The 16,195-nt window shown below is 33.0% G+C and overlaps 1 protein-coding gene across 3 annotated transcripts in view; it reads right to left on the reverse strand.

Annotated features, from left to right (window-relative positions):
* Nucleotides 1-16,195, reverse strand: part of CCDC178 (coiled-coil domain containing 178) — a 542,262-nt gene that overhangs the window by 299,366 nt on the left and 226,701 nt on the right. For all 3 annotated transcript variants that reach the window (XM_011974390.1, XM_011974388.1, XM_011974389.1), the window contains 2 exons: nt 12,959-13,104; nt 9,278-9,437 (listed from right to left, as the gene is read on the reverse strand). In XM_011974390.1, the coding sequence (XP_011829780.1) occupies nt 9,278-9,437; nt 12,959-13,104 (306 nt within the window). The remainder of the gene's footprint in view (nt 1-9,277; nt 9,438-12,958; nt 13,105-16,195) is intronic.

Genomic DNA, 16,195 nt, shown 5'->3' on the forward strand with positions numbered 1-16,195 from the left:
TTTGTGACTTTTATCTGCAGCTTGTGCTTACATTTCATTTCAATTCATCCTATATGATGCTCTCTAATTGATCTTGCTATACAGCTCATCTCTGAGCACATTACACTCCATAAAAAGTTTTCATGTCTCCCCCTGCAAATTAAGTGTAAACTTTTCACTGGGTCTTCAAAATATACTCTTTACCTGTATTCTCAGCCTTATCTCATATTGTGTATCACATTACTAATAAAAACGCAAACTTAGATGGAAATTCCTAAATAACTATTTTTGTATAGTTTTCTAATCATTTTTATAGGACATATTTTTAATGTTGAATAGTAGTAGATCATAGCATATGTTCTTTTAGGGGGTTCTGAAAACATTGCAAAATTTCCATCTGGAAGGAATGGACAAATTTACATTTCTAATGCGTCTATTATAACTCTGGATATTAGCATAATTTCCTCTTTTCCTATATTAAGGTATATCATTGTTGTGTTAATTCAGGTCTTGAGATTATCAGAAATATTTATCAATTTAATATACATATTTGCTCTTATGAACTGAATTTTCATAGTTTCTGGAATATTTTGTATTGCTTTTTCATTTATAGGCACTCAATAAATTAAAGCTACTAGGTGCCATATATTTTGCAATTATTTTTCTTTTTCCAATGAGTCATCTGCCTTTTAACTTTGTTTATAAATCTGCTTCCCTGTCACATAGATTATTTTTCTTTTTTATTAGGTATTATCTTTATCCTAATTTGTATAGTAAATTATAACTGCATTTGCCTTTCTTGTCTCTGCTTTTTTGATATGCCTAGTAACTCTTTCACAGGCCAAGATAATTTACATAGTCATTGATTATTGTAGTAATATATTGATTTCACTATCTTGTTATTATTACTGTTATTACTAACTTTACAAGTAGGAAATAAAGACGTTATTATTTTCCTAAGCGGTCTTCTATTTCCACTCTGGTTCTCTGAACCAGCAGTCTCAGTGATTCTTAACCCAGTCGCCTCAGTCAATCTTTTCAAACATAAGTCAGGACTTATCACTCCTCTGCTCAAAACCTGAACTATTTCCCCATTTCATTCAGAGTAAATGTCAAATTCCTCAATGGTTCACATTATCTCTCTAGCCTCCCCTATCATCCTCCTCATTGCTCCCTCTGTCCTACATGAGTTGGTGGCCTTACTGTTTCTTGAACGTCTAAGCATGCCGCCACCTGAATAGTTTGTCTCTGGAATGTTCTTCTCTCAAATGTCTATAAGACTAATTATGATAGCTCTTTTAAGACTCTATCCAATGAGGATTTTCAATGAGGTCTATGCAAGAGTTAGGGGAAGCCAACAGCTTGAACAAATAACCTCAAAATCCCAGTGGCTTCAGAGTTGACACTAATGCGAAGGACACAAATAGAAATCTCCCTGAGCATGACAAAGGAAAACAAAAGCTTTTTAATTATATGGAAAACAGAAAACAACATATAGTCCAGGAATAGTAGTATCAAATTTTAAAAGAGTCAAAGCAAATGTGATGTAAATAATAGTGAAAGACATAAATAGAACAAAAGTTTCCCATACGTGAACTTAAAAACCCTGAATTCAAGATTAGATCTTTCATATTTGAGCAAAATGAAAAATTATTAATTTAAAATATACAAAGGCAACTTTTTTGATATTGTAAGTGAACAAAAATAGGAATGAAAGGTTATCTTTAAAGGCAATAAAAAATAACTTCAGGTTTGCTCTCAAGCAAACTAAACACCAATAAACAAATGAGCAAAATCTGTAGAGTTTTTGGAAAGAAATAATAATGACAAAAATAAAACTATTAATGTGATGTGCACCTATTTCGTACCAAAAACTCTTTTAAGTGCTCATGTTAACATGTTTAATTCTCACTAGAAGTCTAGAAGGCACATCTTGTAATTATTCTCTTTTACAGTTAAGGACTGAGATTGTGACATTAAAAAATTTATATGCCACCATTTCTTGTTCATGAATAACGACAACTTGGAAAATATATAAACTCAATTGTCTAATGGAAAGAAATCCCAAAATATGTGGCTTGATCAACTAAGAGATGTATTGATATTAAAATCACTAAAGTGGGAGAGGTCATAGTTAAAAGAATTCTTAACAAATATGAAAATCAATTTACTATGTAGAATATTATAGAAATAATTATTGAAGATATGGCTACAAAATTAAATGTAAAAGACTAAACACTTTCTGAAAGTGCCAATTTACATGGTAAAAACAATAACGGCACGTTAATGATAGGAAAGTCAAAATTCTTAGCATAATTAATTATGACCAGGAAGCAAGGAGGGAGAAAGGATAACAGAAGAAAAGAGGCCAAATTGTTCGTATTGTTGGAGTAAGTAAAAGTTTTTGATTTGTGACTTTGACAATTAATACAAAACAGATTTAAGAATACCTTTAATTATTTGAAGCAATAATATAACTAAAAGTAGAATGTCTCCATTTTCTATTATTAACAGCAATAAAAGTAAACAATAGTATACATACCAAAAAATGGTAATAATGATAAAAGCAGAAAGGTATTACAGAAAATATTAAAATGATAGAAGCAAGAACCAATAAAGCTATCATACAAATGAATCGAATCACTAAATAAGAATGGGTTGAAAAAGCAAAATCACTCTAAATATTATTACATAAAGCTTACAGAAGGCACATCTAAAAAGTAAGTCAGAATAGTCAATAAGAGAATGCAAAATTAAAGTACTGTAATACACAGAAAAGCGGGAGTTAATAGTATTAACTTTAAAATAATATAAAAGAAAGCTGCCATTTTATTAAAAAATTACAATCCAAATGATTATTTAATAATTATAGCCTATTATAGTCACTGAGTAACAACACCTACAAATATATAAAGGAGAGCCCACAGAAATAAATCAAGTAGGCAATTCAATACACCATGAATAGTCTATGACAGATCAAGTAGACTGTAATGTAAGAACTTTCAATATGTGGAATTTTTAGTTAATCAGATTAAACTAATTATTTCATTGATTTAGTTGCTCAGAAATTGTCTATGGAGCAAAAGTTGGAGACTCCATGCCAATTACTTATTTATTTGAGACAGGTGTTCACTCTGACACTCCTGCTGAAATGCAGTGGCACAATCACGGCTCACTGTAGCCTCAACCTCCCAAGCTCAGGTGATCCTCCCACCTCAGCTTCCCAAGTAGCTGGGACTACAGGCCCATGTCACTACACCCAGGTAATTTTTGTACTTTTTGTAGTGATGGGTTTTCACTATGTTGCCTGGCTGGTCTCCAATTCCTGGACTCAAGTGATCTGCCCACTTTGGCCTTCCAAAGTGTTGGAATTGCAGGCATGCCCCACAGTACCTGGACCCCCACCACGCAAATTAAACAGACTGTTTAACATATATTTAAACAACACCTGACACCCTCCGCTTTCAACCTGGGGAGATAAAAGGAAGTTTTTAAAATAATTATTTATGTCAGTTACTTATTTATTAATTGCCTCCGCCACCCCCGAAAAAGGCCTCAAGGCAGCTAAATTCCCTAAATTGTAATTGGGTCAATGTGCAACTAAAAACATTAAATGAGATCACTATATATTTAAATTGCCTAAATTGTATTCAGAGAATACTTGATCATTTGAAAAATGTGTTTTTAATTGCTAAATGAGAAATAATGAACCAAAGTAGACAACTCAAGTCGCCTTAAAGAAAGAATAACTTATGAAAGTCAAAGGAAATAATAAAGAAAAAAGCTAAAATTAATTAAAAAGCAAAAAGAATATTTATAAATAAGAATTCACAGTATACGGAAAAACAAAATGTAAAAATGTATCAAGGCTGATCAAGTGAAAAAAAAGAAAAGGAGTATGCACAAGAAAAGAAGTATGACTACATAAGTGGAAGAAATTAAAAAACTGTATTTCATATACCTCAATGATAATTAATTATAAATCTTGTTAAAATAATTTTTTTCTAGAAAAATACAGCTTTTCAACATTGACTCAAAAGGAATTAGTAAACACTGATCACTGAAAATGAAAAAAAAAAAGAATATATTGTTAAAGTTTTTCTTCAGAAAAGAGCCAAGCTCCAGTAATATCTGTTAGGAGCAGTTCACCATGAATTCACCACACACTTCTTGTAACAGCTTCTATCTCGAACTCCCTTTTCAATCATGTTTGTATAGCAAAGGTAATGTCTTCCTCCAAGGCAAAAGTTGGGTAAGTTTGCTAGAAGCCACCTGATAAAATTGGGGGATTCCTACATTCAGGATTTGTCAGCTGTGATAAAAACCTCTGATATATGTAGCATCCACATGGACCACTTTCATATCACCCCTGGAGTTTTGGAGCCAAAGGAAACAGTTCATGCTGCCTGTTGTGTAGTAATAAAGTTCTTTGTCTCTCAGGCTGGAGTTTCATGTCGTCTTCTGCTAGCATCTGTGAAACTATGGCAGGCTAACCGGTTAACTTGCCAGGGTAAAATCTCAGACCCTTCACATATCTTGATGGTATCATGAGAGAATGTATCAAACCTTTAAGGAACTGAAATGCCCCATGCAATTTAACATAGAAAAAGAACTAAATAAACCTTCCTATTTCATTTTAAAAATGGTAGTAAATCTCCGTACCAATATCTTTAAAAAAGTACCAAATAGAATTATAGACCAATAGATATTCTAAATTAAATGTTTGTAAATTAAATCTAGTAATGTATTAAAAATTTAATAAACCATAGCCAATTAAGGTATATTTAAAGATGCAATTTGATATTTGAAAACAGTTATTTTAGTTGATCAAAAGAGAAAAATCACATATTTTTGCTTTTACTCCACAGTGGGGTAAGGCATTGCAAAAGTGATATGATATTCTTAGGGAACATTCATTTTCCACTCCCACTGGAAAATGAATGTTTCCTGAGAAAATTATAATATCTAAACTATGTTCATTGGGTATTAGCACAACTATATAAGAAAAATACTAATTTTTAGAAAAATTGAAATGAACTACAGCCAAATAATTGCAATAGATGCCTCTAGGTAGTTAAAAAAAGAAAAGCTAAAAATGGTAGTTGTCAATGCAGAAAATAAAAAAATCTATTCAAATTTCAGATAGACATTGCTTTAATATAGTATTAGCAGTAATTCTGCCACATATCCACAAGGGGTGACATGATGCTAGAAAGAGATTCACAAGTAAGAGAAGCTTCTTCCTTGCTTCTAAGGAAACACTCAAAATCTATTAAATTTATATTTAGGAATCACCCATATCCACGCCACAACCTTCCTCTATATTCTAGTGCTACTCTCTCCTGTTAAGTTCTTGTGATGATTGAAGCACCAGATCTGTGCAAAAACATGAGGTAATCACTGATACAAAATTACCACTCTTGCAGCCAATCTTCAAATTAAAAGGTTCATTCCTCAAACAGCGATAGATTTTAACAAGTTACTTTTAAAAAACAATACGATAAGCCTAATTTATATAATGATGTGTGATTAATTGACGCTCAATCCTATCAGAAGTACTTTTAAAAGAAATATTAATTATGAAAAGCATGTTTCTAACTTAAAAAAAATCATGTTATAGTAAAATAGTCTTTGCGACAGGAAGGTTGTCACTAAGGCGAATTACTCTTGCCTGGGAAATCCATTGGTCAGCGCCCCTATATGTTTCCAGATTTATCACACATTCATTTCCCACAATTGAGACCACAGAATATGTCATGTTTTTTACTCAAAGTAATCTCTAATTTTTTAGAACAGTGGATAAGGCCACAATTTACTGTTTGTAATTTGGATGTGGTGATCATATTTATAATTTGAGTGTGACCACTATATGCAAGTCTGTTTTTTACGTCTTCCATCTTCCTGCTGATGTGTCTTGAAAATGGAGTGTAGGGTTTCGGTCATTCAACATTGAGTGCCTTGAATACAGTAATACTCATGAAATAGTTGTGAGAATGCAGAAATGATGAGTAACCAATAGGAAAGTAATATACAAATTGTAATAATCGTTAGAATATCTCAGAGATTAAATTTGTTTGAAATGCTTACTATTCCAGTACTTGGTGGTCAAATGAAACAGTGTATTAAGCTAAAACTTTTCCATGAATGGGTAAAAACTAATTTAATATCCAAATTTGGGACTGCTATAGCCAGAGGAAGAGGTATTTCCTGAGAGTAGAAAATAGGAAGCAGAATAAAAAGCAATTAACTCTACAAGGAATGGGACATTGTCTCTACTAGAATTCAATCTGGAAATTGTTCTTCCAGCGTAGTTCACTGTACTTCTCTCATAAGCTAAATTATAGAGGGGAGAGCAAATCTATGGAAAGAACACACAGAGAAAGGAAATGACATAGGCGATGCAGCAGGTTTTCTAACGACAACTCATAATAAATTACATCATATGTAACCTACAATTTTGTATAGACCTTTCCAAAAGCAAGGACAAACATCACTAGCTAGAACTATAGTCCTCTGATGAACATGGTACACTGAAAATTTAATCTTAAGCAACGGCATTTGCAAATTATAGGCAGTTAGTAAAAATGCCATGACATTATTAAAAAATCTACCATTTAAGGATATCTGATATGGAATTGCCCACTGAAGAGAGATCAAATTTAACTCCAGAACCATGTTGTCTGTATGTTATCTGAAGTTTGTGTGTATTTTCTTGTTTTTATTAGCTGTTTGTATTTCTAATTCTATTGTGTGTTTTCTCATATGCTGCATTAACTCTTGTGGCTTTTGTGAAGTATTTTATTAAACCATCCCTACAGCTGATCCATAATTGTGATCAATTCTTTTGCCCAAAAGGGACACCTCAGATTAGTAACATTACATTTATAACAATGCCTTTAATGAGACTCTTTTCTTTGCAGGGATCCTTTACATTACATACCCATTTGCACCCTTACCACTTCCTAAACAGGGATGAGATCAGGTTTCTATGAGAAATCACACAGTCTTTTCATTATTTAACACTCAATAACTGATCATAATCATAAATAAATATCATCATTAATGATAAGGCACATCAGTCTCTAAACTCTGCATCTTCAAACTCTATGATTCTGGTCACATAAGGTGAATGCACAACAAAGAGCTATCCAAGAAACTGATAAGAGACAACTTCATATAAATTTAAGGTTATCTGGCAAGAACTGTTGACATAGTTAACAGAATCCTTAAGTGCTAGAAAGCAAAAGATGGTTTAACCATTTTCACTAGAGTGGGAAGTATCAGGAAAAGGAAGAGAATGAGATAGACAGAGAGAGAGAGAGAGAGAGAGAGAGATGCACAGAGCGAGAGATTGATTCAGCTTTTGCATCCAGGATGAGTTTGGTAAAGTATCAGGAGTATCAGGCTGGTGGAGTTTGAAGAGTGTTTCTGAAATGCTCCTGCTTCTTGCTGCAATCAAGCATGTGGACAGCAAAATTATCCAAAAAAGCATCCATTCTCTATTTATTTATTTATTCATTCAACACACATTTATTGGGTACTTCTGGCCAGACATGGTACTGAGCTTTTAGGATACAGAGAAGGATATAAAAGAAAATTCCCTCCCCTTAGAGAAGACATTATTATGACAGGAGATAGGCAGACAAAAAACAGGTATAAAAGAATTACCAAAACAAGTTCAGATAGAGATCAGTGCCCAGAAAAAATCATGAGACCATATAACGCTTCCAAGTGGCTGGGGGTGGGTACAGTTGGAAGTAGAAAGGTAGGGACAGGCTTTTTGATGAAAAGAAATGCAAATCTCAGTGATTCAGAGGCTGGTTATAGAGGATGTTTTATTCATCTCTCTCCTGCTGACCATCTTTTGCCATTTCACTAATTATTATTGTTCCATTATAGTGCTGGAATGCCAGTCGATAAATGATTATTGAGACCCCACTGTGTTCTCAGCACCACTGCGACTGGAAAATGTGGTTGAATTCAAATAACTAATTCTACTGCTCTAATAAAATATGAGGTGGGGAAGAATGCTTAAGTTGGTAAATAACTTAAGCCTTCTTGTTTTGAGAGGTGCATTAGAGTCTAAGCTTCCGCCAATCCATTCGTAGCTCACCCATCTGAAACTCAGCCATCGGTTTCAGCAACTGCTCTAAGAAGAGGTATCACATATTGCCACTAGATGGCACCAATTATTTTCATATTTTTAGGTCAAGAAAATCTTTTTTTAAAATGTAATGGCCACATTTAAAATAGAAGAATTTTACTTAGCATTGTTATTAATAAAGTATTATTCTCTTCTTAATAATTTTCTTATAGACAAACCACACCAATAGAACTAAAGAAGGTACATTCTTTCACCCGCACACTTGTTCATTCAATGTACATTTGTTCCAAATAATCTTTAAAAAAAAGTTCTCACACTTCTTTGGATATGTAAAAAGTAGGGAAAGTAATTGAAATATTGATATAATAATTGAATATATAAATATCATATTTGAATATATAAATAAGAGGATGAAAAATAGTTCATATATTGATACTACATATACTTTGAAAACTTTCACAGAAAAGAGTTTTAAAATAGTACAGAAAATTTTTTTGCTTTTTAGAAAAGATGTCCCATTGTGTCTTCCAAAAATGAGTAATATTTTAAATATATTTTAAATATGGTACTAATTCATTACAATTAAATGTAACAAAAACTATTGCAAAATTTAAAATGGGATAGGAATCATTTAACTGAATGCAAATGTTTTATAGGTATAGCTTTATATAATTTGATTAATAAAAATTCAGGCTTAAAAGAAATTTTAACACAATTTCCCTGTTTCAAACAAGTAAATTTATAGGTCCATTAGAATATCATGCAAATTTTTTCTACAGGAAATGAGTGTGATGTATTTTCCTTCCTCAAAAAAGTGGTTGGTAAACATTCAAAGTATATTTATTCAGAAACAAATGATAACCATTCTCATTCTCAGGTCTTTCATTAAAAGCACAAAAGGACTCTGGAATAAATATAGCCTACATTTTTATATTAATAGACTTCAAAATAAAATAAAGTATGATAATAAATGAGAGTACACATAATATGCATTGAAAAGTACAATATGCTCTATGACTATATCATAATTACTTAGAAGAAACAATGAAAACTTACAGGTTTATTATGCTAACAAATTTAGTTTTAAAATCTCAACACCCTTGCTACTTCAGGATAAAAATTGTCTCAAACTATCTGCTAATTTGACTATCACTATATTTCTTTCATTTTGAAACATTCAAAAATAATACTCACTTGGGTATCTCGAAGAGTTTTTTGTCTCACAGCAAGGAGCACTCTAAATCTCTGATCTTCCTCAAAGATTCTCTCTTCACACTCTTTTTTCTCTTGCATATAATGATCGAACACAGCTTGTGCATGTTCCCTTTTAAATCTCATAGTTACAAATTTGTTCCTATGAAGAAAGAATTCCATGTGCCACTAATCAATTCACATTTTATTTTTCAAAATGCATTTATGAGACATTTTAAAAGGACCCAAATGAAAAATCTTGAAGAGTCTTGAGCTGACAGGCCTTGGAAAAATTCCCTGGTTTTTCCCAAGGCTTACTTCCATAGGGCTACATCTAAATCATCCAGATAGAAGAAAATCTATGGAAAAACAGTGGATTCTCTTGGTTGCCTGTCCAGCATGCTTCTGTTCTCTAAGCATTTCAAGAAAACCCCTCCTCCAAGCAGCATGTAACTCTAGAGATATATTCTGATTAGTCCAACCAGCATATGACCCATTGTCCAGGGGTGAGAAGATATATTAAGATAGCTCGAGGAAATGAGTGAGAAGCGCTTAATTCCATGTAGAAGAGCTCATACCCACTAAATGTGACTTACACATCATGCTTTCAAAGTTGCTGCCAACAGCCATAGTGGAGAGAGAAAAAAAATGAGTGCCCGGTGTTGAACTGTTGAATCAACCAACCCTGCAGCTTGCTCTACCAATTATATAAGATGACACCTTTTTTTAATTGTTTAAGCTGGTGCTATGTAAGATGATGCAGTTTTACTGTTTTATGTTTCCTGTTACATAAGATGATACATTTTTTATTGTTTAAGCTGGTACATGAATAGGTGTGTGTATGTATGCGTGTGTGTACATGTCTGTATTTTATCATTTGCAATTAAACACATCCTAATGCAAAGGTAAAATAACTTTTATGGTGAACTCAGTAGTTATGTAAGGAACAATACTAGTAGAAAAGTATCAAAACGTGGTTAAAACAAAACTGGTAACAATAACTTGCTTGCCAAAGTTGAGCAGCAACTCAGTGTCCAGAATAAGGTATCTGAAAAAGCTCAGCACAGTCTTATTCTATCCACATTAGTTAACAAGTGTACTGATATATTTAATCACTTGCACAGTTAACTATAAAGGCAGCAAGACTAATATTTTGGGAAGGGCTAAACTAATATCTCTGCTTTTAAATAATATCCCATTTAATACAACAAAAACCACTCTATGAAATAATAATGAGATAGCCATCTAGAGTTGAAGAACCTAAACTTGGATAATTAATTAGCTTGTGTAAGCTCAACTAGTTGGTAAATGACAGAACCAGAATTCAAATCTAGTCCTGCCTTTTTCTGATTCAGCAGTTCAACATTAAGTACTCATTTTTTCCCTCTCTTCATTATAGCTGTTACCAGCAAATTTGAAAACATATCACCTTGTTTACACTTAGTGGATGTGAGCCTCTTCTTCCACAGGAAATAAGGTTCTTCTCCCCTTTCATCTGCCTTGCCCTGGTATTTCATTTACATCATTCATACCAATAACATTCTAAATTATTAAGTGATGTCTGATCAGTAGCCAATGATATTGACATCTTGGAGCACAGAGAACAATGAAATTCACACAGGAAGGAGCTAGTGTGACCAAAACGATAAAGTGTTCATAGTTGCTCCCAAAAAACATTGATATATCTTGACCACATGTACTTTGTTCTCTACACTGTTTTGATATTGAATTATATTAATTATAGTATTTTATTAATTATATCTATACAGACATTTTTATACACTATATACGTGCATATCTATGCAATAAAATAATGTTTTCTTTCTCACAGTGATAAAACAAGCAGACTTTGAAGTCTTATGGGTCTGGATTTTAATTTTCCACTTTCTAGTTAAGAAGCAATTATAAAAATTAAGTGAGGGTCAAGGATGGCTTTGATTGCCTTTATTTTTAACACCATATTTTAATTGCCTTGTATATGTGAGGTTTGTCTCCCTGCAAAGATCTTCAGACACTTGAAGATACACTTTCCCACTTGCCATTTATTTGTCCTTATTGGGACCTGGCAGTATGCCCACTACGAGTTCTCAATAAATAATAAGTAACTTGTTATGGGAAATTATTGAAAATATCAGTAGATTATTCATAAAACAGCTGATCTCCCTTTGTAATCCCATCTTAGGGGGTTAGTTGTAAGGGCACACACTTGGAACAGGTTGGAGCTAAGCTGAAGCTAGCTCTACCACTACTTAAGAGTGTGATCTTAGGTTCCCTGAGCCTCTATTTCTCAGCATTCATTGGAAATGATACAATTTAACCATTTGCTGTAAGAACTGGATGAGACAAGGTACACACATTGTCCAGGATTTACCTGGCACAATAGCAAGCAGTTTGATGGTAGCTTTAAATATTATTTGACATTATATATCATCACTGCTAATTAATAGTTGTATAAGTAATTCCACAGTATTAGCTAATTCTTTTTCTCCTTTTCTTGTTAGAAGGCAGGATTTTGTCAAGTTTAGAGAGAGAACTGATTCACTGGGACATGGAAACCACTCTTGTCCAAAAGGCCATATGATCCAGCTTCAGAAGAAGTTAGGATTGAAGTGGGAGGAAGCCAGAAGAAAAGATTTTCATCAGCTCCTGAATTAGATCTTTATAAGTTTAATGTAAGTTATATACATTTATATTTATATCTTTGAGTCCTAAGATATTCTGACAGGTGTTAAACAAGGTGGATAAATATCTTTAAAAGTAAATGATATGTTTTCCTGCTTTTTCACACAATATAGTGAATACGAGTAGTCTTTTTCAGATAAAGCTGAATTATCATGTTGAAAATAAGTTTTACCCTATGATAATAGCTAAACAAATGCTTGATGGGGACATTGACGTGACTCCATTAGAATGCATGGCAACAGGCTGGGCATAGACTTTTTTTGACACTTTGTCCCTCAAGCATTATGATTTTGCTAATGCTTGTAGTAGCCTTCTTTATTTAAAGCAGACCGTTGTCCCTAAATGTGGCCAATGCATGTTCCTCTAATACTCCTCCAAGTCCAGTTCTCAATGTTTTACAAGACAGGAAATGAGAAGCAAAATGAGTAAAGGAAGAGTAAAAAAGTACTAGGTTAGGGTCTATGGATACCCAATGAGCCTGAGAGCATGATCATTCTCCAAGCCAAAGGCCTTAGTAACACTGAACAGTTATATCCCTGACTCATGAGGTGACTGATAAGAAACTTTGGAAGATGATAAATTTGAATACATTGCATGAGGTTTTATAGAATATCTGAGTCTGAACTCTTACCTTGAAACTAATCAAAAACATTTGGGTGAAAAACCATAAATTATTAAACATGACATATAAATACTGATACATCTGAAAGTAATGAAGAATATTATTGTTATAAAGAATAAAAGTTCTCCTCCTTGGAAAGGGAGAAACATTCCAAGTTATTAAAATAAGAACAAACCCAGAGAAGCAATAATGAATGAAAGCAGTTTATGATTATGCTTTTTAAACTAAAATTAACAAATATCACATATATATTCCACACTATGTTATAATTAAAAATATGAACCATTTTAAGAATACATTTTAAATATGGAAATTTCATCTTATTTCTTTTATTAATATTTTTAATACACATCATATTTTGATAAAGTTTAAGTACTTACTTTAACACTTCAAGTATCTGATCATAACTTTTCTTTTCTTCTTCTTTTGCTTTTAATTCCTCATTCAATTCATTTATTTTTGCATAAAAAATCATTGTCTTACTTTTAGTTGCTTCTAAGTCTTTAAAAATTGCTGAGCGTTTACTCTGAAAAAAAAATACAGGAGTGTTTTATTTTAAATACTTGGATTCTCAAATCTCTGCTATTCAGGGACACAATTACATTGGCTGTGTGAACAATTAAAAGTTAATAGTGGGCCACACCTGATGGCTCACTCTTGAAATCCCAGCACTTTGGGAAGCCAAAGCAAGAGGAGCCAGGAGTTCACTTACAGCCGGGAGTTCAAGACCAACCTGGACAACAAAGCCAGCACCTGTTCTCTACCCAAAATTGTTTTAAATAGCCAGGTGCGGTGTTTCACACCTGTAGTCCCAGCAACTTGGGAGGCTGAGATGGGAGGATCATTTGAGTATAGGAGGTCGAGGATGCAATGAGCCATGATTGCTCCACTGCACTCCAGCCCAGGTGACAGAGTGAGACCCTGTCTCTAAAAACCAACTGAGGTTTGTATTCTCTACTGTTATATCTGATTAATGTTCTAAAAAATAAAAATGTTTATTCTCTCTGCCCTACACAAACTTGCTCCCCTTTCCAAACACACACCTAAATGCACACTTTATAAGCATGTCATTTCAAGATGCAAACATGTGGTCACTGGTTTTCAAACATGTACGAAGTCCATTGGCAGGAGGACAAGAATATATATCGTTCTGATCTTTCCAGCAAAAGAAGGCAATATTTACTACCAGTACAGTTTTCCATGGTAGGCCTGTGCAATTCCAGAATGAACATTTGATTGTGCATCTATTTTTGTGTCATCCCTTTATGACTGTTGGTGTTCAAATGGAACTTAGTGACTCACTGATTGACTGTTATTGAATTGTTCCCCACATTCAGCATGGCTGCTAATTAGTGTTACTCTCCCAACTGATTCTACAGATCTCAATGGTTCCTTCTGCCTCCACTATCTTCTATTTTCCCCATATGCTTCCAAATACTTTCTTTACTCATAGATTTCAAGAATAACAACTAATATTTTATATTTATTTTCCTATAAAACCATACTGTTTGTCTAAGATTTTGAACATTGGGTACTGCATTTGAATTTTCACATACTTCCTGCTTTGTTTCCTTCCTTTTCTGGAAGTTCTGAAAATTTTCTACTGATAAATAAAAGGATTTTTTTCTCCTTATACTAGAATGTAGTGGAAATACAGCTAACTAGGATTTGTTGATAGGCCCATTGGAGTATTAAGTTATTTGGCGGGGGCATCGGGGGGAAAGTAAGTCCAAAGACAGAGAGCAAACAGGTGTGAGTACGGACACTTTGAGTACTGCATGCTCTCTATCCCTAAACTTGACATTTAGATCAGATTTCGTCATTCATTTCTTAGTCTTAGCTGAAGATTCTCTTCTTCAAAGGAATCTAGTTTTGTATAGTTTTGCATATCTTTTAGCACACTGTAAAATGTATTTAGCTAATATATTTATGATCTTGTCATCTATGCTCATAAGCAAGATCACCAATGGATTTATTTCTTGCATTATTAATTTTTGGTTATGATTGCAAGATTTTAGTTTCATTATAGAATGACTTTAGAAGATTTCCATGCTTTCTTATGCTCTGTAGGTGGTATCTGTAGAGAGATTCATAAAGTATCTTGACTGATTCTTGGTTTTATTGGTAGAGTTTGGACAAATTAAATTTCTTCTATAATCATTGATCTATTCTTGTGTTTCATTTCTTTTGACCCAGTTTTCACCATTTGCATTTTATAAATAAATGATACAATTCATATAGATCTTAAAACAAATTCCCATGCGAAGTAGTATTCAATTCACTGTGTATATAATTATACCCCTTTTAATCATTCCCATGGCTGTTAATTTTCATTTTTTATTCTTTGCCCTTAATAAATATGTTAAATATTTTTAGATTTTTTAAAAAATTAAAATCATTTATTGGTAATCTCAAAATATTATATTGGCCTATGTCATAAATTTTGCTATATAGTTTGTCATTATTGATCATGTATAAATAAGTGGTAATTTATATTTTAGTTATTTCTTAGCACAGAAGCAAATTAATAAAAAATGTGATTCGGTAATTTTTCTAGTAGTGCATATACTTTTTATTTCTTATTGCCCTATATTTTTGTTATTGACTTCTGATTTTAATTCATTGTATGCAAACTTGGGTGACATGACCAATACAATAATATAAGAGCATCTATTTCAGTGCCAGACTGTCTGGGTTGGAATTGCAACTTTACCACTAATGAGTTGTATAAACACCTGTACAAGTTAATTAAAAAATAATGCATCAGATTTCTCAAATGTAAGATAGAGGTAATAGCACACTCTTCATAGGCTTATCATGAAAATGAAATGATGAGCTGTTATGTCTGTGCACTTAAAACAATGCCTGACACACAGAAAACATGCAGCAAATATCTATTATTATTTTCTCTGTAATTTTTTTTAATATTTCTTTTGAGGCCCATTATCAGGCAAACATTTTAAAAATGATATGAGGACACCTCCCTCTCATGGCCTACATGCTTTCCACCAACAAATCCTATTGGAACCACCTTTGACATATATCTAGAGGACATATTACCAGGTTAAACACAATATTGGCTGCATAAATATCTTCTTTTGAGAAGTGTCTGTTCATATATCCTTCACCCACTTTTTGATGGGGTTCTTTGATTTTTTCTTGTAAGTTTGTTTAAGTTCTTTGTAGATTCTGGATATTAGCCCTTTGTCAGATGGGTAGATTGTAAAAATTTTTTCCCATTCTGTAGGTTGCCTGTTCACTCTGATGGTAGTTTCTTTTGCTGTACAGAAGCTCTTTAGTTTAATTAGATCCCAGTTGTCTATTTTGGCTTTTGTTGCCATTGCTTTTGGTGTTTTAGTGATGAAGTCCTTGCCCATGCCTATGTCCTGAATGGTATTGCCTAGGTTTTCTTCTAGGGTTTTTATCGTTTTTGGTCTAACATTTAAGTCTTTAATCCATCTTGAATTAATTTTTGTATAAGGTGTAAGGAAGGGATCCAGTTTCAGTTTTCTACATATGGCTAGCCAGTTTTCCCAGCACAATTTATTAAATAGGGAATCCTTTCCCCATTTCTTGTTTTTGTCAGGTTTGTCAAAGATCAGATGGTTGTAGATGTG

Source organism: Mandrillus leucophaeus, unplaced genomic scaffold (genome assembly GCF_000951045.1).
Source record: "Mandrillus leucophaeus isolate KB7577 unplaced genomic scaffold, Mleu.le_1.0 Scaffold145, whole genome shotgun sequence".
Classification (NCBI taxonomy): domain Eukaryota; kingdom Metazoa; phylum Chordata; class Mammalia; order Primates; family Cercopithecidae; genus Mandrillus; species Mandrillus leucophaeus.